At 36.5% G+C, this 27,998-nt stretch overlaps 1 protein-coding gene across 4 annotated transcripts; it reads left to right on the plus strand.

Annotated features, from left to right (window-relative positions):
- The first annotated feature begins 139 nt into the window (after positions 1–139).
- LOC144958657 (polyubiquitin-like) lies at positions 140–27,998 on the plus strand. Of its 4 annotated transcripts, none has more exons than XM_078890771.1 (12): positions 140–335; positions 4,188–4,451; positions 4,719–4,829; positions 5,651–5,728; positions 6,845–6,884; positions 9,633–9,854; positions 11,554–11,775; positions 13,284–13,538; positions 15,587–15,802; positions 21,096–21,260; positions 23,632–23,757; positions 25,906–27,998. In XM_078890771.1, the coding sequence occupies exons 2-12, from the start codon at positions 4,200–4,202 to the stop codon at positions 26,109–26,111; spliced, it is 1,893 nt and encodes a 630-aa protein (XP_078746897.1). In that variant the 5' UTR covers positions 140–335; positions 4,188–4,199; the 3' UTR covers positions 26,112–27,998. The 4 variants fall into 4 exon arrangements, with proteins under 4 accessions (XP_078746897.1, XP_078746900.1, XP_078746899.1 ...); XM_078890773.1 differs by lacking the exon at positions 25,906–27,998 and adding an exon at positions 24,585–24,808 and having other exon boundaries at positions 165–335; XM_078890772.1 differs by having other exon boundaries at positions 221–594; positions 2,317–4,451; positions 25,906–26,945.

Genomic DNA, 27,998 nt, shown 5'->3' on the forward strand with positions numbered 1-27,998 from the left:
TAGACTTGTTTTTACAAGACACACTCTATCAATGTGAATGCACTGTCTCCATTATACGATCATAATATGTACCGTCCTTGAAGTAGTATCCTAGCTTCTTGTCGACCATACATATCTATGGCTATGGCTACTTCAAGTTATGTATTTGGCAACATAAGTAAACCACAACTGACATACAGCTGTAGCTGTCACCAGTCACCGTTCCGTCCGCGGCTGGTTGCTGTCGAATGAAGGTTGAGGTTTATTACTTCATGAACTCCAGGGAGATAGACAATTTACGGCTACAGTAATAGTTTCGTCGTCTATTGTTTTTATTTAAATCTTGATTTAGCAAGGTAAATATTTTAAGCGTTATTTATCGCATGCTTTTTTTTTTCAAATAAAAAAATTGCCATCATAATCTTCTCCCGACTCCTTCAACTTCATAATCATTTCAAACCCCACTCTTATCTTCTTCTCCTAAGATGATATCTCTATATCTATATATTCATATTATTATTATGATCAAACATAGAGCATAAAAAGTATATTAATATTGCTGGTCTACCCCTCGCGATTCCTCATTCGTTAACATTCATGTTTCTCTTAATTGATGTGCCCATGAATCGCTGTGATTATCCCCAGACACCTGTCTGGGGATAACAATAGAGCAGTAAAGTTAGGTGCCCCAAACGTAAACAAAGGTCGAGAAGCACATGGCAAACCACATGTTCCTGTCTTGACAGCTCACGTTCCAATGTAAATTATAGAAAAAAATAACCTTTAAAATTTTGCTGTTAGGTGGCAAAAGAAACACATATTCATAAATACTCGATCATGCATCAAATAATGTCTAGATATGGATATTTTATGGAACAAAAGGTAAAATTTATCAAAAGTTACAGTCTATCTATTTTTAGACCAGAGCAAATTATTGCGCTGGTGTGAACAAAACGAAAATTATTCGGAGCCTGATTTTCATAATAATTTAGCCTTATATTATTATTTCTGCAACTGTTAGATTTTATGTAAACATATTTTCAATACTGAAAGTGTATTGCCTACAACTCAAACTACAAAATTGGGAGACCTATATTGTGCGTAAATTTTTCCGGTCCCTAACGAAAATCACCAGCAACTTGTTATTGTTTACGTTTGGGGCAGCCAACTTTACTGCTCTATAACACCTGTCTGGGGATAATGAAAATTCGTTATCCCCAGACAGTCTGGGGATAACCAAAATTCGTTATCCCCAGACATATATTTGAAACTCCGCTCCTTTAAACAATTATCCACATTCCAGAATATGGAATGTTTCCAAATGCACATAGAAGTAAAGAAAGTTAATAAAATATCTATAAAAACAAAAAATTAACCAACATTAAATCAGTTGTTACTACATATATACACAATATGCGTCGACTTCGAAATGGGTGTCATGGCCGAATGGTTTAGTCGTCTGCCCTGGAACTTTTACCAGAATCGACGTTGCGGGTTCAAATCCTGGTTCCGCCACTATTTTTTAAATTTTTTTTTTACATTCCGTCTTCTTTTTACAGAACGGTGCAAGGGATAAATGTCCCATCCATCCTCCCCCCACCTCTTTTTTTTAAAACTCTCTCTCTCTCTCTCTCTATCTCTCTTTCTCTCTCTCTCTCTCTCTCTCTCTCTCTCTCTCTCTCTCTCTCTCTCTCTCTCAGTTCCTTTCTAGTTTCTAGCAAATTGTCATATTTGTCCCAACTCCGATCTCAAAAAGTGACTAAAAAGGATAAATAATTAAAAAGCAAACAAACAGAAATATTCAGAGAGCGACTAAATGGTCAGATAGAGGAGAAAAAAACAAACAATATTATTTTTAAAAAAAATAAAAACAATTTTAAGAGATTCATGCTCAGAAACGGAACCAAAGGTCAAACAAAAAGGAGAAAAGAATAGACTCGCACAAAAAAAAAAGAGTGGGTTGGGGGGGGGGGGGGGAGGATGGATGGGACATTTATCCCCTGCAACGTTCTGTAAAATGAAGACGGAATTTAAAAAAAAAAAAAAAAGTGGTGGAACCAGGATTTGAACCCACAACGTCGATTCTGGTAAAACTTCCAGGGCAGACGACTAAACCGCAGTCGACGCATATTGTGTATATGTAGTAGCAACTGATTTAATGTTGGTTAATTTTATGTTTTTATAGATATTTTATTAACTTTCCTTACTTCTATGTGCATTCAGAAACATTTCATATTCTGGAATGTGGATAATTGTTTAAAAGAGCAGAGTTTAAATATGTGTCTGGGGATAACGAAATTTGGATATCCCCAGACAGGTGTCTGGGGATAATGACAGCCCCCATGAATTGTGTTGCAGGGCTGTCGAGTTGACAATGACAAAGTCAAAGTGGCAAAGTCCCAATACAATAAATACAATTAAAATGAGACATTTGGGGTTCTATGAGGCTGGGTGCTTTTGAATTTGAAAATAACGTAGGACCTGGCGAATATATATCTGCCCAATACAACAAATACGGAAAGAATCAAATGGCAGGATGTCCATAGTTTCTTGGATTCGATTTAACTTAGTTGCAAGGCTGCGGCTATTCGGGACTCGGAGTCTGAAAAGTCTCCCATGGCTATTCGAACTCAAAATTCCAATGTACAAACAAACGGTTATTCAGACTAAATCTGAATAGTCTCCCGTGGCTGTACAGGTTTGTATTTTTGTTTTGTTTGTCTGTTTTTGTTGTTTTTTAAATATTTTAATTATTGATAATTACATAAATTTAATGCAAATCAAAATTACGACAGCTTTGAACAAACAAAGCCATCACTCATTACCCATCGCACCATTGGTCAGTTTTCCTGTCAACCTAGCATCATGGCCATTGACCCATGACCAGGAACGTGGCGATGGCAGTCAATGGCACTGACAAGGGATTTAGGTAAATTCTATTGTTCACACCTCTGTGATGACTATGGCAAACGGTTCGACCATACACCTGATTGGCTGTCACGATAGACACCACAAGGGGATATAGGTAAATTCATTTGTTCATATCTCTGTGATGAACGATATGACCACACGCCCAGTTCACCGTCTCGTTAGACTAATTTGCATTTTATGAACCATCGTTTTAAATTAATCAAGACAACAACAAAATCTCTTTTATGCGGATTGTCAAATTTCGTCCAGTGAAACAGCTGGGAACTGGAAAGGGTATGATTTTTTTATATAGAAAAAATTCTGTTCCCAGGAATCGTCTCAATAAAGTGGCTGTCCCAATTAAGCAAAGTCCCTAATACTGTACTAATATTATAATAAAATATCAGTATCAGAGTGGCATATCCAAGAGTTGTCTTCACGTTTTGTTGAGAACTTTTCTTGTTTATACTTAATATGATATTCTTGCATTTGGCCTTATTTGTGACAACTGTCTACAAAATCCATTTCTGATTCTCTAATAACGACTTTAATATTCACTAACCACCATCACCAGGTTTAGGAATTTCATAATATTTTGTCACTCCAAGTCCAAGACACAACAGCCTCATTTCCAAATCTAGACTTCTGAACAATCACATGTGTCAAGGGTGATAACTTTATTCAAACATACCTAATGGAATCTTGATTTCAAATGTGATTGATATGTGGTGTGCCATCACTCTTCTTCCCCGACCAGGTTGAATTACTGATGCACATGGACTTGTTAATTTTAAGGCTCTTCCTCTGGTGACTTTCTTGCCATCTTTTGCTTCAAAGCAACGCCAAGCTCTTGGCATGTCCATGGTGGATTGGCATTTCTAACTCTTCAGTCAAGGTCATCCCAAAAATGTCTGATGGATTAAAATTATGGTCTGGAGATCTTGAGTGCAACCAGCAGTCCTAGTGTCTAGAATAGATTTATTTAGTGCGGTCCAGATAAGATAAATTCGTATAAGATAAAATCTCATTTAAAATGAAAGTTTTCATCCAGTCCCGTTTTTAAAAAATATAATAAGGAACTAATCAGTCTGGTTAAAATAAAAGGGTCTCTGCCATAGTAACAGTGACCTTTTTCCCCGACCTCCATGCACCAACCCCCCTTCCTTCCTTATGATGTGTGCTCGCTTATGAGCAAGTTGTATTGTTGCACTGAAAAGCAGTGTTCAATAGAAAAAATAAATTGTGATCTTTTATTTTATATTTCTTGTATCTAGTCATTTGAAATCTACTGTTTTCAGCCACTCATAGCAATGGAGCCAACTACACCAAGAATGGAGGTTTTCGAGTCTCGACTTCTCTTCCTGGAGAAAAGAGACAAGGAGAAGAACTCTGAGATCTTGGAACTCAAAGAGGAGAATCTCTCCCTCAAAAAGGAAGTGTTCCACTTGAAAAAAGTTGTGAAAAAGGGAAAGAGATTGGACAGCAATGACAGTAAGGGGGAGGCAGCTATGTTGGGGTTGGAACATGATTTGACTGACAGATTAGACCAGCTGCAAAATGAGGTGAGTTTTCACGGTTGGGTCTTTCTATCTCATGAATTTCATTTTTCTCATGTCACTTACCATGTCAATGGAGAAAGTCATTTAAAAAAAAAATGGATGTAGTAAAATAAATATTTAATCAAAATAACTCGAATTGCCCAATGAATTTTGATGTTTGCTGTTTGACAGTTTTGGCTTTAAGGGTTTGTGTAGAGAAAGCTTATTATGTCAATGGACAGTTGGTTGTCAGTTTTGTTAAATATTCTTTTTTTTTTTGTTCATTCTAAGGTAACCAAATCAAACGAAAAAATCTGGAAAGAACTGGGCAAGGTTGAAAGCATTCAAAAAGTATTTAATCGGATGCTTGTGAATGGCCACAGAAATGATTTGGAGGAGAAGGTGAGGGAATTGAATTTGCCTACTTCTCTGCTTGGTTGCCAGGTTTTAATAGTAATAGTAATATGGTAACTTTGATGACATAATCTTCTTGGAGAAGTGTAAGAAAAAAGAAAACATGAGAAAAAGAACACAGCAGAAACCAGTGGGAGAGGAAAGAGGAACGGTATAACAAAGTTAGCTCAAGATGGAAACTGTTTGTCTGTGGCTTATACCCTGACCAAGGGGGGAAAAGGCAATGATGATGATAATATGTTTTAATATGATGTTTGTATGCACTGGCTCTTGGTGTTCAGGAAAGAATGTTTGTGTGTTTGTCTTCAATTCGATTTTTAATTGTCCTTTTATACTTTCTTTTATTTTGTTTTTTAAAGAACCCCCCCCATAAACAAGAATGCTTTTATTATCGATTGAATCCCTTTGTTTTGTCCAAAGCATTTTATTTATTATTTTTTATGTAGCGCAATATCCACTAAATGGGTCAAAACGTTCCTGACCAACAGCAATAGGTAACATGCAGAAGGATGCATGATGCCTGTTAGGCGATATTACAATTTTCTCTGACAGCGACAACACCAGGGTATTATGATACTCATTATGATAGGTCATTTGATGTTGGAAATTGCCATCTGGCCGCCCAGTTTCCAGATTGCATGCTTCTATATATTTATTAGCGGGCTGATTTTGATCGTTGATTGCTCAAAAGATTTGTCTCGGTCTATGTTAATTTCCCCAATACAGTAGTATAATAATTGAAATAAGAGCCTTTGTTTCCAAACAAACATTGCAGGTTCTCCACTAGTTTACTAAAAATATAATTCCAGGTTTCTAGACTGGAGAGAAAATTGGCAATGGTCAAGACAGAAAAGTCCAAAGTACAAAAACAAGAATTGGAAGAAAAGGTAGGCATTGTGTGTGTGTGTTTGTGTGTGTGTCTGTGTGTGTGTACTGTCATGACTGTCTTCTGTGGCTGTCCCCTTTATAAACCAGATAATTTGTGACCTATCCTCTCTAAACAGTGTCATGTCGGTGTGAATCTGATGTCTAAAATTGAATCTTTTAATTTTCATTCAATATGAGATAAAAATAAATGCCTTCTTTGAGAATATTTTGCGGTCCCAATAGTTTACCTGGTAGAGCATTTGTTTCACATGCAGATGGACCGAGATCGATCCCAGGGAAAGTAGAGAATTTTTCCTTTGTGGTTCAAGGGGAAACATTCTGTTGCCTATATGTTGTGTTTGATGTCTGGATTGTGTATGTCAAGGGTAGTGTGGTACAGGTGCTATATCTGCATCTTGATTGTGTATGTCAAGGGTAGTGTGGTACAGGTGCTATGTCTGCATCTTGATTGTGTATGTCAAGGGTAGTGTGGTACAGGTGCTATGTCTGCATCTTGATTGTGTATGTCAAGGGTAGTGTGGTACGGGTGCTATGTCTGCATCTTGATTGTGTATGTCAAGGATAGTGTGGTACGGGTGCTATGTCTGCATCTTGATTGTGTATGTCAAGGGTAGTGTGGTACGGGTGCTATGTCTGCATCTTGATTGTGTATGTCACGGGTAGTGTGGTATGGGTGCTGTGTCTGCATCTTGATTGTGTATGTCAAGGATAGTGTGGTACGGGTGCTATGTCTGCACCTTGATTGTGTATGTCAAGGATAGTGTGGTACGGGTGCTATGTCTGCATCTTGATTGTGTATGTCAAGGATAGTGTGGTACGGGTGCTATGTCTGCATCTTGATTGTGTATGTCAAGGATAGTGTGGTACAGGTGCTATGTCTGCATCTTGATTGTGTATGTCAAGGATAGTGTGGTACGGGTGCTATGTCTGCTTCTTGATTGTGTATGTCAAGGATAGTGTGGTACAGGTGCTATGTCTGCATCTTGACAGTTGTGGATTGTTGTTTGTTGAAATATTTTTGTTCAAATATATTTTATTTTGTCACTTATTTATTGTGATTACCTTTTCAAAAACTGTATTCCTGTGATTATGACTCGTGGTTTATTCCCTACCAGATGATGTCTTTAATGCGAGCCAAGCTTTCAGACTGGACTGGTAAGCTGTGTGTGGTACTGAAATGTTTAGATTTTGTCAAATGTGTTGAGTTGTAGCACCTGGTTGTTGTACTTGGGTGTCGTACTTGAAATACTTGGTTGTGGTGCTTGGTTGTAGTGCCTTTGTTGTGCAGTACTTAGTTGTCGTCCTTGGTTGAAGTGCTTTGTTGTAGTACTTGGTTCTAGTACTTGGTTGTAGTTCTTGGTTCTAGTACTTGGTTCTAGTTCTTGGTTGTAGTATTTATTGGTTGGAGTACTTGGTCGTAGTTCTTCGTTATAGTACTTATTGGTTGTAGTACTTGGTTGTAATACTTAATAATACTTGGTTGTAGTTCTTCGTTATAGTACTTATTGGTTGTAGTGCTTGTTTGTAATACTTAATAATAATAATAATAATAATAATAATAATAATAATAATAATAATAATAATAATAATAAATGGTATTTATGTAGTGCTTTACCCCATTGTCACAGGCTCTAAGCGCTTTACAGTGATATAAAACAAAACATTACAGTAAGACAATTTTGATGGAAACGTGACATGAATTCAATTTAACAACAACATAATATGATAATAGTATTGCAACATTATGACATAAAAAGATAAAACTTTAAGCGAGATTTGAAAGTTGTCAATGAATCCTAGCATCTCACGTGTGATGGGAGAGAGTTTCGAAAATTGAAAAGATTGTTCACTTATTTTACGCAATGGCTTAGGTTTGACAAGGATTGATTGGTCATTGCTTGACCTCTCATTTCTATTGGGGACATATATGTTTAGAAGGTCTTTAACATAGGAGGGACTGTTGGTGCTCAAGGCTTTGTAGACAACAGTACAAATCTTATAGACAACTTTTTTCCACAGGAAACCAATGTAACTCACGGAGAAGGAGACTTGTTGACAGTCAGGTATTTTTGGTTATTGGGTAACATGAGTCTGGCTGCATTATTTTGAGTAATCTGAAAAAAAATCATCTCTCAAAAAAAGGTGCTATTTGACTGCCTCTCTCCCCGCTGTGGATCGACAACACGACCAGGAAGTAAATAATGCAGAACAACATTGAAATAGATATAAGGGACCTCTCTGCCCACTATGGAAGGTAGAGGAACCCACTCAGCTCAAGTACCTATTTTGACATTACCTAAAAGTCCCATTCACTCAAAAGCAAAGGATGCAGCTATACTCATGTAGTATCTTCATGTTTTGAAGAGGGAGATTTAGTATCTTGAGTTGAATGGTTGTTGTGTCATGTTGTTTTTGGTCATTGGTATTGCTGCTGTGCTGCTGTTTTGGCAGGCAGCGTGGCAGGCTTCTCGCACTGAATGGTTGGAATGATTGAAGAGGAAGTGAGAGAACAAACAAGGCAAGTTCTTATTTTGCACTCAAGATATGGTGGGTTTTCTCCAAGTGAAGACGCAGGGTCGTAATGGGTTCTTACTAGGAAGGGGGCGACACTTTCAAATAAAGATATGATCGAATAGTTTTATTGAAAATGCTCTCAACGTGAGTCGGGAGGCGAATGACCAATATATATTATATAATGGAATAGAAAATGAAGATTGGAGCTCTGCCCTCAACGTGAATTGAGTGGCGAATTGAACGTATTAAAAGAATATTCTCAAAGCAAAATAGTGACATCGAAATAATAATAAGAATAAGAAGATTGGTACTCAGCCCTCAAAGTGAGTCGAGTGGTGATAAAGCCAAAATAAGTAATACAATGATAATTGAATTTATTAATAAAATGGATATTCACAAAGTAAGATAATGTCATCGAATATGCCAACATCATTGATGAAAGCATAAGATATAAATCGCTACCAACAATTTCAGAAGTTTGGTATAATTCCACGATGCAGGGCATCATCAGGGTATTAATGACCAATAAAGCTTAATGACAGACAGACAGACAGATAGGCGACCATACAGCTAGTCAGACAATAGGTACTTATGCTTATACGTGTAGCAGGTGAAAGGCATAGATAGTTGAATAGATTGTTAGGTAGATTGATATGTAACCAACTCTCATCTCATACTAAGTAACTGAAAAGGTAGATATATAATCTATAGATAGGCATTTCACATTAGACCGGTATATAAGTATATAGATAGATAGATCCTTAAGTCGGTAGGTAGATGGATGGATGGATAGATAGATAGATAGATAGATAGACGAGACAGACAAAGAGAGAGAGAGAGAGAGAGAGAGAGAGAGAGAGAGAGAGAGAGAGAGAGAGAGAGAGAGAGAGAGAGAGAGAGAGAGAGAGAGAGAGAGAGAGAGAGAGAGAGAGAGAGAGAGAGAGAGAGAGAGAGGATGTGACAGTGACAGGAAAACTACATCAACAACATTAGAGTAGGCAGATATTGTTTACGAATCACCAATAATATGCACAAAATTTAGTGTCATTCAAGCTATTAGAATGTGTAGAATGTGTTTTACTTAGACCTGTTTAGGTGACGAATCCAGCTCTCAGATGTGCCCCCCAGAATAAAAGACAGATATGGTCATGTATATCATTTGATAGATTTCACCCTTGTCCACAGTTTGGCCACTTTTTAAACATCTTTATATGATAAATATTGACATTGAAATAACCTGTCCAATTTATTTTTCCTTAAGTCTGGGGAAGGGTGAAATCTATCAAGTCAAGCAATTTACATTTTATCATATTTGTTTAATATCTTTCAATCTGGGGTTGGGGGCTGGTCTTAGTCAGCCCATCCAACAGTACCCTTTCCTCTCCCCAGGCTTTCAGCTTTCAGTTGTTCCATGGATGGGAGAGAAAATATCTGTAGATGTGGACCCCACTTACACCGTAGCATGGCTGAAATCTCTAATACAAGCCAAACTAGGTGTCAAGCCATGCTTTCAGGTGCTAACGTTTGGTACCACGTCACTGACAGATGATGAGGAAACTCTGGACGACCTCGGAGTTGATGACGACTCTGAAATTGGACTCACTGTCAGAGGTGATTTGTTTGGTTTATCTTGTGGAAATAGAATAAGGGACCAACGTCCTTAATAGGGTATTATGTCTGGGCGATTTAGATGCTAAAAAATTGAAATTTATGGTAAAAAAAAAAGGAGCCTTGGGTTAGGTTTTTATTTTTATGTAGGACCCATAAAAGTTCAACCAACAGAAATGTAATCTTTAAAAAATTTTTTTTTTTTTTTTATGACATCTGATTCATCCTTTGGGGGTCCCGATTACTCAGTTAGTAAAGCACTTGCTTCATACACAAAGGGATGGATATTGATTTCGGATGAAGTGGAGATTAAAAATATTTTTTATTTAGAAATTTGCGGGTATGTCGAGTGGAATGTGACACAGGTTTTACAGGCCCTAAATCTTTAGTTGAGTATGTACTTAGACTTGTTTTTACTCTTTCTGCGCTAAGGCTATATTCGTATTTCCATCACAAAATGGCTGACACCTGATCGAGGCAGCATGAGAATAGCAAGCTAAGACAAAGCGACATTCAAATTCGGTGCAAAATCTCAATTAAAGTGCCCCCCCCTACCCCCACTAGGGTCAATTGAATGTTTTGATGAAAGAAATGATACCATTGGTTCAATTTATAGTACTTTTGTAGAAAGTAGGATTGGATTACATTATGTTTTTGCCTTTCAAGAGCTGCCGCACTGTGCGGCCATTGGCCAGTTGAACAGATTCTGCTCTGGCTGCACAGTGCGGACAATGGCGCTGAAAGAGTTAAGAAAGGTTGGACCAGACTCTTATATCAATGATGATGACGGTAATAAAAATTGAAGAGGAGAGAATAAGACAAGAGAGAATCGAATTATCATTATCGCAATGTTTGAGAGTCAAGCCCAGGATCCTTCTTTTACTTTTATTTCAAAGTTAAATATTTAACCCAAATAAACGTTAACCATGAGTTTGTCTGTGTATGTATCATGTTTATATAGCTTAGTTTTAAACCATATTTTTCTTCTTTTTTTTTTGTTTTAATGGAGAGATGGGTTGCTCAGTTCACAGTGCACCAACTTCTCTCTCAAATTCAAGAAGAAGGTGCTTTTACACCCCCTCTCCTCAAAAGAAAAGTATGTAAGGTTTTCAGAGCCATAAGGACCGTGCATCAAACAGACAATAGCAATTGTTTGCTGCTTTTGGATGGAATGTTAGCCTGTTGCATATTCCTCTCCACCAGATCTAACTGATCCAACCACCCTATCATTGCTGGATAAAAAAAGGAGGGGTGGGATGAGGGGTCCTGATTGCTCTGTTAGTAGTCACTTCACATGAAAAAGATTGTTTGCAGGCACAGTCAAGATTTTTTCCCGACAACCTCTCCCACCCTTGTCCACCAGCTAGATCTTGTGAAAATACTTTGGGATAGACTACCGTCCTATCCAAAGGGTAACAAGCAATTGTTTTAATCCATTTCATGCTGTAGAAACAGGGATAAACTCCGGCTCCATGGGCTCTGAAGGACTACTAGATAAGGAGGGGGGGGTCAGAAAAAATCTCAAACGGGAAAGTGCACTACAATCAATCTGAGCTGTCTTGATTTCCAATTCTCAACCAACGTGATATTTTTATTCCGTGTTTTCTTCTGGCTTTTCCTATTGAATTGTATCACTTGTATTTTTAATTTGTACAGACTGTTTTGACTTTTCACTGAGACTTTTTTTTTTATCCATCCCCAGACATGCAGGTATTGATTGTTCTAGGGACTGGGAAGAAAATAACCATCGATGTCAAGCCAACCCATACCATTGCCATGTTGAAATCTCTGATAAGGGCTAAGACAGGGATCAGCCCATGCTATCAGTTTTTGACATTTCGTGATTCAAGGTTGATTGATGATGAAAAAACTTTGGAGAACTTGCAAGTTGACGACAGATCTGAGATAGTCCTCACTGAAAAAGGTGCTTTTTCATTATTTTTAATCCTGATTTTACACCAGAACTGCTCACTTCATACAGTGCAACCCCTGGATAACGACATTGTCGGGGACTGGAAAATTATGTCGTTACTCAGGTGTGTCATTATTCTGGGGTTTTCAAGATGGCAGAAAAAGGGAGGGGGGGGGGGGCGTGGGGAGACCCGTGAATTCATACGCGGACCTGTGCCTGAGAGAAGACATGCCCTAACGACATTAGAATGTGTATTTCTCCTGTTTGCAAAGTTACATTTTCACTCTCCATTGTGTATTGTCATTGTTTTGATCGTAAACAGTGCTCAAACGCTATTTAACAAAACTAGGAATAAATTAAGAATATCAACTGCCAAAATGATATTATAGCACAAGAACACAGATGCTCACATCTACTTTTAATTAGTATTAATTAAAATCCATGCGATGCTGATGAGTTGTTATATACCGAAATTTTTATATAAGTGCACCAAAATTTACAAACACTTAAGATTAGTAGCTTACATCTTACAATCTTTAAATAATAAAGTGAACAAAAGGTTGTCATTGTTTTCTTGGCTATTACAACATGTATTAGTAAACGTGTGTTCTGACTGGTCGGTAACATTGGGAAAAAAAGAAAGCATTTTTTTATTGGTTAAGAATACGAGATGAGGATGGTTGGGTATCAAGCACTTGTTTTAACTGCAATTTATTGCTATAACGTTGTCGTTAAACAGGGGTTTTACTCAAATTTATGTCGCTATTCCGGGGGTTTTATTTCTAATAACAAATAACAAAAATATCAGGACAGAGGTCAATGTCACTTTCCAGGGGGTGTTGTTATTCCGGGGTGTCAGTATCTAGAGGTTGCACTGTATTTATTTACCCAGGATTTTCCTCCCATTTTTTACATTGAATAAATCCTTACAAGTTTTCTGATGTCCCATTTTTCCTTTATATTTTTTTTTTCTCGTGATGTAGTGATATTTATAAATGCGTTTTGAGTCAACAAGTGATTTTAGGCTTCAGTATAAAGACTTGCAGTTCTGAATGACACAATATATACTGAACCAGATTGGAATTAAAGGTTTTTGAACTTCTGGCTTTCTGGGGAAAATCCTGATTTTTAAAGTTATATCCTGTTTCCTTGCATTGTGTGTTGACACCCTATGTAAGGACTAGAATTTAAAAAAAATTAAAATTGTTTTTAAAAAACCCTAAGATATAATCTAGTGAAATATCCCCTAAATGTGCTCAAAACACTGTAGAAGGGGTTCCAATCCAACAGAAACAGTTAACATTTAGGTCGAGACGTGATGCTGTCAGGAATTATTAACATATTTTGACAGAGACAATGCTGTTACCAGCCTGGTACTCCTGAATTATTGGGCAGTTGTGGGAATATGTGAGTGTTGAAGAGCCTTATTTCAGGGACTCAACTTTTCACCACCCTGATCTAGACTCGAACCAGGGACCTACAGAAAAAGAATTGATAGACATGCATTTTTCTTCCTTCAGAATCAGCGTGGGACGTTTTTGTTAAAACAGAGGATGGACAAGGAACAAACGTTGATGTCGATTTTAGGACAGATGTGTTAACAACAATCCACATGAGTCATCACCAATTGGGGATTCCCCTAGACAGCCACAAAGCCCTAGTCTTCAATGATCAGGTCCTGGATGAGAAGAAACTGTTGGTGGAATACGGAATCAAGCGTGACTGTGTGCTTACTTTGGTGGTTGATGCACTGAAGGCAAAATCTAGAGAGCAAGGTGGGTGTCATTATAGCCATCAGTTTGAGAGATATGTAGGTAGAAGAAATGCTGGGTTGATCAACAAAAACTTAAAAAATTTTGTATCTTGAATGCACCTTTTCCATGATGTTCCTAGGGGTTCTAGTAACACCCATGATGTCCCTAACAATGCTCAGACAGAACTCCCAAGGGGCCATTAACCCTCCCCGATACCTGTGTGGTCTGTGAAGGTTAACTGGTATCAGGCAGTGCCATTGCCAGTGGGTGCAGTTATGGATATTTAAGGTCTTATAATATGTTGAAATAACGGTAAAACAGTAAATGCCTCTTTCACTTTATCATTTTAATTTGAAAAATCAGTGCAAATTTGATATTCTTGAGGTTTGTATTTATAGTTTTATTTAGATATCGCAAAATGTGGATCTAATTTTAAGTGCTTGTAAATTTTGGTGCACTTAAATTTTTAAAAAAAGTTATTCAAAACTCATCAGCTGTATCACATGAGTTTTAATTAATAACAAAAGTAGATATATGCATTTATGTTCCTATGCAGTACCGTCATATGGGCAGTTGATTTTATTTTCTTGATTTATTCTTGATATATTTTAAATTATTTTATTTTATTTTATTTTATTTTTTACAATTTCCATACCTCTCAAATAGTTGTATTGGTCATAACAGTTAAACTGATAAGGTTCCACGAAAGAATTTATGTCATTATGTGGTAAGAGAGAAAAAACAAAAAAGAATGTCAGGGCAGGGAGGTACATACTGTGTCTTCTATCCCCTTATATCTGTTTTCCAACATGCTTTCTGTCTTTGTCTTGGAATGGGGTTACTTGGTTTTGTCCAGGCCCTGGTTGGAGTCTTGGCTGGGAGGGAAACAGTCAAATGCATAGTTATTGTTTTGGGAGATGATCTTTTTTTTTTCTTGTAAATCATCTCTCTGTTATGTATTATTATATGTGTTATTTTTAATGTATAGCATAAGCATTTGAGTGTATTCCTCTTCGTTGGATTTTGTGCTTGTGTCGGGATGAGACTTATAGGTGATTTCAAACTAAGTACATTGGTGGTATGCTCTTGGAATCTACATCTGATCCCTTTTTCTTTCTAGTTCCCCTTTGTCTTACTTTTTCTTGGGTGCTTTAATTGTAATTCTAGAACTTTTTACTATCCCATTTTCTTCCTTTTTACTAGCGCTGATATAACCTAAATGTGTTGCAAGCGCTGTAAAACCCTTAAAAACAAAAACAAAACAAAGAATGTCAATGGATTTCATTTTAGTTTGTGAAAAGAATCATTAAAGAAGGCTAATATGACGATCATTCTAAATATTATATTAGTTGCACTTGTATTGCTGTCATCAACATTTTAAAACGAAGATAAAAATAAATTTTACTGAAAGCATTAAAAACAAAGATAAGATTAAAAAAAAAATACACTTTGATTTTGATTGATCAGTATAAAATAAAAACCAATATTGTGTATGCTTTCAATATCTCAATTTACTACCATTCTGCCTATAAATTATGATCTACATCTGTTCACTATATGAACAAATTCTCCTTTGTCTTTCTTTTTCTTGAGTGCTTGATTGTAAATCTAGAATATTTTGACTATTCCATTTTTTTTTCTTTACTGGCACTAAATGTGTTGCAAGCGCTGTAACACGGTTAAAAACAAAACAAACAAAACAACAGCTCCATGGGCTCTGGACTACTACTTACAAAATTTCTTTGGGATAATAAAGTTAGTTTCTTAAATTTATGTAAACTAGAATCTCACATTTCTTATCAATTAAACTTTATTATCACTGTTCGACATTTCATTCACCCTGACATAACAACTTTTTGAGACGATGTGGTCACCATAAACCATTTTGGTGATCTGCCCAAAGAGTGAAGTAACGATGATGTGTATCAAGCAAGCAAGCTTCTGAATTAAACAATACACTATTTCTAAAGAATATAAATATCACACAAATACATACGTACACCTTTCCCTAAAACACACACACACACATACACAATATTTTGTTGAACATAATTTTTAATTGTTTACAGCAATGACAATTCTGGTTGATGGCTGTAACCTGGATGTGTATCCGTCAACTTCCATACTCCAAGTGAAATGTCTTCTTCACCCATATTTCAAGCCCGAGTCACCTCCTCCTGAAGGTTTGGCATTCAAGAATTCAGCTCTGACCTACAACGAGAAGTTATCATACTATGGCATTACAAATCTATCCCATATTACAGATGGAACAACATTTGCTAGAGGTGGGGCTTTCATCATTATTGTATTTTTTTCATTCTTTATATCCTAAGGACAAAAAGACAAATGCAATTTTTAGGGCACCTAAATCGACATAAATGTATTGAACATCTTGCTCGCACGGGAAAGATAGAAGGTAAAAAGAGTAAAGGTAGACCAAGAAAAACATATATGAATAGTTTGAACAGCTGGGTGACAAAGAAAGAGAAGAGTAATATTAGTTCTCTGAGGTTATCTGATCAGAGAAATGAATGACGTACCATGATCACCGATGTCTGGCACGGTACTTGAAGAAGATATCCTAAGGCCTCACCAAATGAGGTTTACTTTCTTATATGTTGATTTATTTTTGATCCACCGTGTCAGTCTTGTACCTGGCCGAGTTCTCCTCATCTCCTATGAATGGCAAACAGGACATTAGCCATGCTCTACCTCCTATCCCTCACCCCCATATATGTTTTCACTTTCTACATTGCTCTCTGCCTTTGTTCTGGATTTAGATTGTTAGTTTTCTTTCCTGGTCCTGGTGGAGTTCCATTGCTGGGGGGTGTTGTTTTGAGATGACATTCCCCCCCCCCCCCCCCCTCCCCCCATAAATAATCTCTCTGTTATGTACTTTTACATTAATTAGTTTTTGAATATAATATATACATAAAAACATATTATGTAAACATTTGAGTATGATCACCAGAGAGGGATTTTTATCTAATGTCAAAATAGTTACATCAGTGGATTGTTTGTCTAATCTTCTTTTCCCTATTTCTGGCCCTTCAGAATTAGGCCAAAAAATCTTTAAATTATGCAGGCAAAAACCAAAAAGCATGCGAAAGTTAAGCGACTCTAGGTAAGTCCTTTCGTCCAACTATAATACCCCCCAAAATAAGCTTGACACAAAAAATAAACTGAATAGGGTACCTAGACGTATCGCCTATTTTAGTGGAAGAAAAAGACTTTAGCTCGATGTTTTACTTCTATTTTATTTTAGAATATATTTTCAGAGTTCATGTTCCTTTGAAATAAACAGTTACCTTATCAAAAGTGATTTATCACTTCGAAGTCACAACTTAATAAAATAAACCACCAACAAACCACCCTTTGAAAACATCATTCAAAAAAAATAATCACATTTTCAGTCACAGACTGGCTATGGCTAACCCTTTGTGGGGTGCAACCCAGCACCTTGTGAGGCTGGTCACAAGCCCGGATAAATAGGCAGTGTTTACTCAGGAAGGGTATCCGGGCAGTAAAACTCAAGCTACAACTAATGAATGAATGAAATCAGAAATATCATACTGGATCGGCCTAGGCCCGGGATAATAACGACCGCCTCTGTCATTATTGGCCAGCAGGATGGCAGTGGAAATTCAGTGACTGCTGATCACCCACAAAAGGAGGAAAGGTGTAAAAGATGGTCGAGGAAACGGATGGGAGTGGAGATCAAGATTGGAAGATTGAATGTTGGAAGTATGACAGGCAGATCAATGGAAATCGCTGATGCTATGGAAAGAAGAAAAATTAACATTTTATGTGTGCAAGAAACAAAGTGGAAAGGTGAATCAGAAAGGGTGGAGGGTTTAAAATATTTTATAAGGGAAATGAGGCCACAAGAAATGGAGTGGCTATCATCCTGGATAAAGAACTTGCACAAAATGTTATTACAAGTCCTAAGGGTGTCCGATAGACTTATGTGGATCAAGATTGTAGTCAACATGGAGCAAATCACTACCGTGAGTGCATACGCACCCCAGATAGGCTGTCCACAAGTCAAGGAGGAATTATTTTGGAAGGAGATTGATGAATAAATGGAAATGTTCGACAAATCAGAAAGAGTTTTCATCTGTGCGGGCTTGAATGGGCACGTTAGAGAAAGCAATATCGGAGAGGAGAGATGGTTGGGAAGGTATGGGTATGGCAGCAGAAATGAGAAAGGCGAAGATATTGTAAGATTTGCAGCAAGGATGGATCTGGCAATACTAAATACATATTTTAGAAAGAAAGACGAGTACAGAGTGACTTATTCAAGTGATGTGAGAAAGACACAAGTGGATTACCTGTTGTGCTGGAGGAGAAATTTGAAGGGAGTATCAGATTGTGGCAGTTTGCCGGGAGAGAGAGTGGCAGCACAATGTAAGATTGTTCTTGTGAAAGTGGCATTTGGAAAGAGGAAGAGCGAAAAGAAATATTTGCTTCAATGGTGAAAGGCAGACTAGGAATTGATTTCCCAAAGGAATGGAAAAGAACTGCGGATACAATCCTTGAAGTGGCCAAAGAAGTGCTAGCGGTGTCGGCTCGGGAAGACTAGATGATTGGATGAGTTAAAGGACGTTATGAAAGAACTGGGCCGTGGAGGAAGATGATGTACTGACCCGAGATGCATGGAGATGTGGCATTCATTATGGCAACCCTGCAAAATGCGGGATAAGCTTAAAGAAGAAGACTGGCTATGGCAAAGAAACACCTGGTTTGGTCCCCAATGTGGTTTAGCTGCCAACAAACAAGACGCAAATTTCGAAACTTTCAATATCGCGATATTTATACGTACGAGTTTGGTATAACTGGCATAGTTTCTTAACCAATAGAGCATTTTTGATTAATTAAACTTGGCAAGAATTAACTTAAGATTTTGTTCTTGTTGATTGTATATTTCGTACTGAAATAGTGTCATAATTTTGCACCCTATATAATTCTTGTCTATTCATATTGTTTTTATACCACTCGTTATATATATGTTATGATCATAATTTCAGTTGATGCTCGTTGAAACTCATATCAATTGAAATTTTTAAGATAACAAATGTAAAATAAAAACAATATGAATAGACAATCATTGTATATCTATTATTTATTATATTCAAAGCGATCCACAGTGACTAGCTGGTTATCGTGTCGTGTCTTATGAGGACTCAACGAGTTCTCTTGATCAACAGTTGGTCAGGCATTATGTCTTTAAACTTTTCTCATCATATCCGAGGAAAATAATCAAATAACTAAAAAAGGAAAAATAGAATTTTCTCTTAATACCAAAGATTGACAAACAGAGATAACAGAATTGACCCTGCAGTTTTTTTCAAAAAATATTTCAAAATTTTGCTAAGAAAATGAGGAATTTTGCAGTAGAAAATAAGCAAATTTTGCAAACTTTTGCAAGTTTATAAATATGTTGTATCACACCTCACAACTAACTACATGCAAACCAGGTAAGGAAATATCCCCACGGAATTACACAAATTCAAACTCAAAATTATGCAAAATTATTGGACAAAATATGGCAAATCTTGCCAGAAATTATGCTGAATTGGAAATAGGCACAAAGTTTGGAAAACAAAATTACAATAATAATCTTCATCACCACGGGGAACACATATTTAGCTAAATTAATTTTTAAAAAGAATCAAAGAATTTGTCAAAATTTGCAAAATGTTCAGATTTTGTGGTTGCAATGCAAATCAGAAAATTTTCCCTAATTTTGCGGCTGCAAGCTGTGCAGAAAACCGCTGGGCCAGAATCAAAATGGTATGCAAGCAAAGTATTATTCACACCCAACTGTTCCATTCTTACTTCATTTCCCTTTCACTTTCACAAAACAATTGACACATTGGTGATGAAATGGACAATGCATGACGAACATACATTTTTTAATGAAAGTAATAGGTAGGCTCTGCATCTCATTGAAACACTATCAGGGGAGAGGGCAGAGTTAGGTGACGTAACAGTCCTGGAAACGGGATAAGGGAAGGGAAGGCTTAGACTGTCACCAGATGTGGTCATATTTAATCGTTGATCAAGTCAGTCATTTTGATGACCACAGATTGTTTACATAAGTGTTGTGTGTGATTACGATGTGAGGTAAGAAGAAAATATTGGTACATGTACTCTTTGTCTGTGACTTACTTGATTTCACACATCATGTGTCTGTTGAAGTCTATTTTATACTATAAATCTGCACTTGGCACCAACAATCTCAGATTTTAAACAAAGATTAAAAACCATCAGATTTTATTTTCAACGGAGTCAGAACCAGTTCACAAAATAGAGGATGACATACATAACTGCTACCAATCAATAAGTCAAACAAGCAACAATCTCAAGCTTCTTTACATCCCCCCCCCCTCCTTCCCCCCTGTCCCATACTTACGACGTAACGCCATTGCTTATTGTAGCAAAAAAGAAAGAGTTTTATACACCTAAATATATATTAGATTAACCCCCCCCCCCCACCCCCCCAAATGACTTTTCATAGACCAACATCAGTTTCAAGCGTGCAGCCCAGTGCATGCCATAATGTACACATCTGGAAACACAGAGGAAAAAGTTATTTTCACTTTAATGTGAGCATTTAACATAGACTAAACCAAAAAAACAAACTAAATCCGTTTATAAGCATGATCCAGCTATAAACATGCTCTGCTTGATTCCTAAGGACTGTGCTTATAGACAGAGACCACTGTAGTATAGGGCTACTTGTATCATGTCTAAAGCAAAACCCATGTGCTACAATTAATAATATTACTATCATTTATATGAAAAACTTACAGTATAACTGAGAACTTATCATGTGAATACTCTAAAATTGGTATTGTAAAGTGTTCCTGGTCAGTAGGGAGTCCAGGAAATGATCATGCCATTGTTAATATTGTGTAACTGGTCCAAATTCATCACCCACGATAGCCTTAGAGTAAGACATCTCATAGACTGCTGGACATTCCCAGTCCCAGTGAAATTTGATACCCCACCCTACACTTGTTACATATTTGTTGAGTTGGATTAACATTAGTGCATAGAAAGTAGGCACATGTACTAGTGTGTAATAGCGATAAACTGCAACGTCTGTTTGTTGTTGTAGGGATTCCAGAAATGGTTTGATTTACAAAATAAATGTTGAGAAAATATGATGGTTCTACTTTGCTGTTTTCCTAAGAAAGAACTATACTGATGGTATCAATGATATTTACTCACCTGAAAGAGAGCACTTCATTCTATACACGAGTGATATAGCTTAACATTTGTCACCTGGCTATGTCATTATTTATCAGACCAATTAGACTACTCCCTTTACTCCCTTTACTGACTACAGGCCTTTGCCATACCAGACCACTGGTAAAGAGAGACAGAGTGGTGACCTCTTGGTAAATCACAGTGTCTCTGTCGGAAAAAAATTGTAAAATGTTGCTGTTGGCTGTGGAACTCTAGTAAAGCATTTTGAGGATATTTAGTGTATAAAAGCTCAAGATTTTGTTTTCTTGATTTAAATCTCAAGTTTATGAATTGAACTTTATTTTTTGTGGGTGACTCCATCAGATTCTCCAAGAAAGACCACAGTCGGGGTCACAGTGACAAAGTATTCAGACCAGAATTCAAAGTATGTAGTATGGATGGATTACTGGAACTCATTAAAGGATTTAAAAGGTCTGATTCAAGACCAGTGGGCTATCCCTGGTCACAGGCAGACGTTGGTTTTAGAAAGTAAGTCACTATAATTCTGACTTCAGAGGTTTGTATAAATAAAAATAAATATACATAAAATGTCCTGTATTCATCCCACAGAGAAAATTTGTCTCTTGGGTCTATTACAAAGGAAGACTGGAATAACCCAGGTGTTAGCTGCAGTGCAGCGCCGCAAATTGAGCTAGGGCGAGGTGACTTGCTCAAGGCCACACACTATAACGGCGGGTTGATCGAACTTGGTACTTTTAGGGTACGAAGCAAAGACCAAACGCTGAGCCACGCTGCCCCCACCTGTGTGACTCAGTGCTAGAAAGAGCAGAAAGAAAAATGCAAGAAGAATTATCCCAGAATATCAGCCTGCTCGACTGGGACTTCACTCTAAATGAACTTTTCAGATTTTTATCTCCTGCTCTCTAATTTGTCACTTCATCTATAATTCAGCTTGTTTTTTCATGTTTATTTTTCTCATCGGCCATTTTCGTTGTAAAATTCGTTGGTTTGTTGTATGTCAAAGCAAAGAAAGCAGAAAATAAAATATCAATGCAAATGAAGGTGAGAGTGAATTGCAAAATTGTGTTGGATGTTGAATAAAAAGTTTTAAAATATATTCCCAACCTCAATAGGGAACAAAAATGTGATGTCAAAGTATTGGTTCCAATCTCCTTGGAAGTGTGCAACCAGTCCTGCAGAGGACTGGATACATGCCTTGTGCAACTGATTCTCTGGTTTCAGAATGATGGCAACTTTATTCTAATCTAAAGAAATATGGTTAATAAAGATCATCCATCGTCGCTGTTTAATGTTCCGTAATCATAAGAATATGCCTATACATTTTGCTACTATAATAGTTATGCCACCTTATGATTCAATATGTAACCAATTCATTGTTTATGCATTGTACGAAGTCTTATTACACACTTCCATTGAACCAGAACAGAGGAAGGTGTGATGTCATGACTTCTTTGCCCTATAATACAGTATGATTCTAACAGAATATGTCAAAATAATTACAGGTATTTAAAGTCTATGGTATTGTATCGGACTGAATTAGTGGTTATTTGATAGAGTCGTTTTCTCAGTTTGATTGGGTGTCAATGTCACCGCTGTCTTTTGTATAACTTCTGGTGTAGCTGAATTGTGGCATCTTGGCATCAGAGCTTATTTGAATGAAAACGTGCCTTGGCATTGGGTTGGGAGGAGAGATGCTGAAGACCTTGCTCTGTGTGCTTGATCTGTTAGATCTCCAGACCTTACTGTGTGTGACGTTTTCTTAAGGGGGTGTGTTAAAGACCAAGTTTACTTTCTACCTCTTCCAACAAGTATCGATAACTTGAAAGATCGAATAACAGCTGCAATCAACACGGTGGACCGTGACATGCTGCCTCTCATTTGGGATGAATTCTCATATCAGTATCAGCTTGATTTGTCCGCATTGCTGGCTGGTGGCCACATTGAACCTTTATAAAACATGAAATAAAAACTTGAAAGTATTTACTACACATGTGTCCAAGCTAGTGTTTTCTATTGTTTTTCTTTTTTTAAAATATTGCGTGATAGTGTTGCCATATTCTTTTTTAATCACCTTGTACTGTATATAATATTAATATAATATTACATCAATAAAATTTATAAAGTGCCAATCTCCACTGAAAGTTTTCAGTGCTGTCTCACAAGACTTAGTTGACCTGAGAATTTTAAGAAAATTAAATATTACAATTGAAGATGATCTATTAAGTTACACACTCAATTGTATGAGCACTTCTGGTAAAAACCGAGTGAGAATTCCATTTCTTTTAGACATTTAATGAGAATTATTTTTTTTAAAGGAATTACATTAAAATCAACAGTTTGTGCATACATCATGGGTATCCCAAGTCAGAAATTACTTCTTAAGTATTTAAGGCCGTTTTGAATAAAAATATTTTTAATAGACGTCTAGATTATTTTAAAAATATATTGTTTTATTCCTATTTTTTCTTTATATTACCATCTTGTCATTGGCGTTAAGACAGTCTCAGGCTTTAGGCAGCCCACAAGTACTCTCTACTTTCACCATTCAATTTTAACCACATTCTCATGTTTTTACCTAACAAATTTGACATAAATGGCTTTATCTGTTGATCCATAGTGACTGCTCAAAAATGGTAGTTGAGTAAGTCTAAAATTTTCCAGCCTTATCTTCGGCGGAAAATACCTGGCAGCTAGAAATCCACTCGTAGTTTACTGGTTTGATTATGTGGAGTTCATAGTTTTGCTTATTGCCCGCAGAGAAATTTCTATTTTGAGATGGAAATTGAATACTACAAGATTTTGTGATTTATGCATGCCTGTTTTTTGGGTTTTTAAAAAAATCTCATCTCATTGGTTTCAATATTGATTTCCACTTTAGGAATATCCTGTAGATCACAGTCAGTTTATTGTGGATATGAATATAGTACTGATTTTAATCCTGGCATCTCCTTCTCGGATATCACAAATTTGACTGACGTTGTCTTGGACCCAAGAGTCACTCCAGGTACAGTCATCCTTATTTATACCAACACCTGATTTGTAATTTGTAAATATGACCAATCACTTCAATACAGTTTTATATGGGTGAGCCTGGTATACTTAAAATTTATTCTTAAGATCAACTTGAAACGTAGTCTTTCAAAGCCATCAGGCTGATGGAGCCGGCCTGTTTCTATAGCCAGGAATGGAAAATAGAAATCGCTTGCTGTCCTTTGGATAGGACGCTAGTCTATCACAAGGTATTTTCCAGCCAGATCTAACAGTCCCAGCTGCCCATTCACTGCTAGATGGACAGGGGGGTCAGAAACAATCTGAACTGCATCTGGGAGAAATCTTGGTCTCTTTGCATGTGGAGCGGGTACTCTACCAACTGAGCCATTGCAGAGGCTGAGTTGAAATAAATGCATACATTGAATAGAATGAGTTTTGTTCCTTCAACTTCAATAGTTGAAATTTCTTAGATTTTATCATTTTTGTCTTTTACCCTCTATTTACCAACTATATGAAAATCTTCATCGATATTCGTTTCAATGCAATGATTTATCTAATTGAAGTTTGTTTGGACATCAATTTAAGATTCTTTGATATATTTATAAGAACCAAGCCATTTTGTAAAGCTTATTTTGCTGCACAAAATTATGTACAGCATGTACTCATTGCTTTTGAATTTTATTTTTAAAAACCCATTTTTGTTTTGGGTAGGTATTGAAATTCATTTTAAATTTCTTGAAAATGATTGGAAGTAGAAATTTTTGTACATCTTGTTCCTTCTCTCATAGTGGGCAGGGAGGCACTTACTGTGTCTTCTATCCCCCAAAATCTGTTTTCCAGCATGCTTTCTGTCTTTGTCGTGGGATGAGATTACTTGGTTTTGTCTTGGCCCTAGCTGGATACCCTGGCTTGGAGGGAACCAATCAAATGTATAGTTAAAGTAATGGGAGGTAATTTCAAACTAAGTTCTTTGATAGCATGTTCTTGGAATCTACATCTTTTCTCTATTTGAACCAATTCCTCTTTGTCTTACTTTTTCTTGGGTACTTTAATTTTAATTCTAGAACTTTTTAGTACCATTTTCTTCCTTTTTTTCCTGGCGCTGATATGACCTAAATGTGTTGCAAGCGCTGTAAAACCCTTAAAAACAAAAACAACCCTCCTGTCATAAATACTAAATTGACATTTTTTAGGGTCTTTTGACCTCCATGGTGGGCGGGGGGAGGTATCTCTTGCCCTGTCTTCTATCCCCCCAGTACATGTTTTCTTTTTCCAGTTTGCTTTCTTTTTTTGACTTGAAATTCGATTCCTTGGCTTTGACTTTATCCTAATGGAGTCCCAGGGCAGATATGGAAACAGTCGAATGTATATTATTTGTTTTAAGAGATGATATATTTTTCCTTGTAAATCATCTCTCTGTCGTGTACTATTATTTTATTTTTGTTTTGAATATAATATTTTGTAAACATATGAGTGTAATCATCTTAGTTGGATCCTGTGCCAGGGTCTAAATGGACTTCTACTTCTAGGTGATCTCAAACCAAGGGCATTTATGGTTTGCTCTTGGAATCTACATCTGTTCTCTTTTTTATCGTCCCCTTTGTCTTACATTTTCGCAAATGCCTTTAATCATAAATCTCGGATTTTTTTTTAAACTATTCCATTGTCTTCCATTTTACTGGGCCTGAAATGATCTAATAGTGTTGCAAGCACTTTATAACTCCTAAAAAGAAAACAAAACAACAAAAAACTTGACACGATGATTCACAAGTTTTATCACATTGGGTTTTGTCTTCTCGTCATACACTAATATTGTCGTTTTAAAAAAAGAGAGCAGTATCTCTACTGTATTTATTTGATATTAAGTTATTGCTGTCTTGAAGGAAATTGCAGGAAACCAAAGGCAGAAACGTCTTAAATAGAAATTAATTCCCTTTTTTTATTCATCCCCAAGGGTAAATTTTTTAGGGCCTATCCAAAGGGAAGACTGAAATAAGCCAGGAGCTAGCCATATTGCAATACTACAAAATGAGATGGTCGATGCTCAAGGTCATACATTTGGAAAAAGTTTTTAATGGTACCTTTTGGGTACAATGCAATGATTGCTCATTGACGATGCTTCTATATATCTCATTTAATTGGTTTTCAATTTTTTTTTCAGTTATACTTTTAGATGCAAAACAACGTATCGTGGATAACTATGATCGGTCAAATAAAATTCCATCTAAAGACGCCCAGAGTGTGATCAACCAGACATTCTCCTTGCCATATTATCAAAATCAAGCAAACAGGACTTATGTCAATTCTCATTACAAATATCTAAAGAATAATATTACGATTTCCAGCATTGAATTTATTTTGCTTTGAGTCCCTCGTCCCCGATTATTATTTTACACCAATTAGTTGAAATCATTTTTTCATGGGATCAATCGGTTGAGGAAAAGGAGGGGAATCATGGTAGAAGGTATAGTCAAGTTTATGCCACTCTGCTCTTTGTTATTGTTTTCATAGTGCCATTTGGGTGATTAGTTCTCTTTATCATCCCTATAACAGATTATAAGAATCAAAGGTTATTGTGTGCTTGTACGAGTGATTTTATGGGCAGAATATGTGAGTATTTTGCCAAAACACACACACCATTAATGGTAAGGTTTCTGTTTTTTTTATTTATCTCCTTGTTTTTGTCCATTTGGGGTGTTTTTGGTCATTATAACGCACAGAACAAAATCTGACCCACCTCCCCAATCTGGTATTTAATCATATCAAGTGGTCATTTTGAGAATACCTTTTTTAAAACAGTGCTGCTTCTACAATACCACTTGTCACGTGAGTTTATACACACCTGCCTACTGTCACAGAAAATTAGTATAATTTACGAAACTTGGCTCCAATTTCAGACATTTCTGATCATCTCTAAGTAAGTCATAAAAACTTTTTGAAATGAAAGTTGATGCCAGACTACATAATTAATGATAGGATATTGAAGTCTTAGTGTAAGTTGTTGATTTTTAAAGTTAACTAGAGTCACTTCGATTTTTATTTCCTAAAAATTACGAATTCTTTAATTCTGAAGTAGGCAGGTCTAGTTTAGATCTCATGACAGCTCCCGCCAAATAATAGGATTGCGTTAAGTCTCTTTAGGTTACAAGGGCTTGAGAAGGGGTTAGGCGTTAATATAAGGCAAAAAAAAAAAAAAAACCCCCCCAAAAAACTCAACTACTTTTACCACACATGGCACTTGGAAAAGTTAGAATCGGATGCCCTTGATATAATGATTTGATCAACAGCCTTGGTGGGGTCTGGGTGGGCAGGAGGTCACTCCATGTGTCTTCTATCCCCCAATATCTGTTTTCTGAATTGCTTTCTGTCTTTGTCTTGGAATGTGACCACAATCATATGGTTTTGTCCTGGAGCTTGCCAGAGTCCTTAGCTGAGAGGGAAATAATCAAGTGTATAGTGTTAGTTTTTGGAGATGATAATTTTTTTTCCTTGTAAATCATCTCCCTATTTTGTACTTTTATATATTTTTTGTTTTAAATATATAATGTATAATGAATTGTAAGCATTTGAGTGTATTTCTCTTAGTGGGGACCTGTGCTTGTGTCTAGATGAAACAATTAGGTGATCTCGAACTAAATACCCTGATGGTGTGCTCTTGGAACTTTCATCTGTTCTCTATTTGAACCAATTCCCCCACATCTTACTTTTTCTTGTAATTGTGTGCTTTTAATTGTAAATTTATAACTTTGACTATCCCATTTTCTCCTTTTTTACTGGTTCTGAAATGGCATAAATGTGTTTCAAGCGACGCAAAACCCTTGAAAACAAAAACCAAACAAAACAAAAAAAATAGAACAATGACCTTTAAATTTTTTTGTTTTCACTTTTAAAGATTATTGTTATTATCATGGAAAAGCAATGGAAAGGAAAACATTTGCAATTACCAAGAATAAAAAACATATTTTATACCACGAATTCAATCTTTTACCATTAGGGAGAAGTTTTGCCATATTAAATGTAGAACTAAAGTACAAACCAACGTTCGTTCCATCAGCAATAAAATGTTGAATATTTCATATGGTATAGCCAAACCAAGGACTGATGTGTTGACTGATTAATTTATTTAATGTTAGATTAATTGATCAATTGATAATGATGATAATATTTGGTTTTCGAATTGCCACAATGTAACAAATTGAAAACGAAATGCATCTGTTTTATGTCTTGTATGTGTTCGCGCACACGTGAGAGAAA

The sequence above is a fragment of the Berghia stephanieae genome, chromosome 13 (assembly GCF_034508935.2).
Source record: "Berghia stephanieae isolate SIO BIC M18660-M18661 chromosome 13, UCSD_Bste_1.3, whole genome shotgun sequence".
Lineage (NCBI taxonomy): Eukaryota > Metazoa > Mollusca > Gastropoda > Nudibranchia > Aeolidiidae > Berghia > Berghia stephanieae.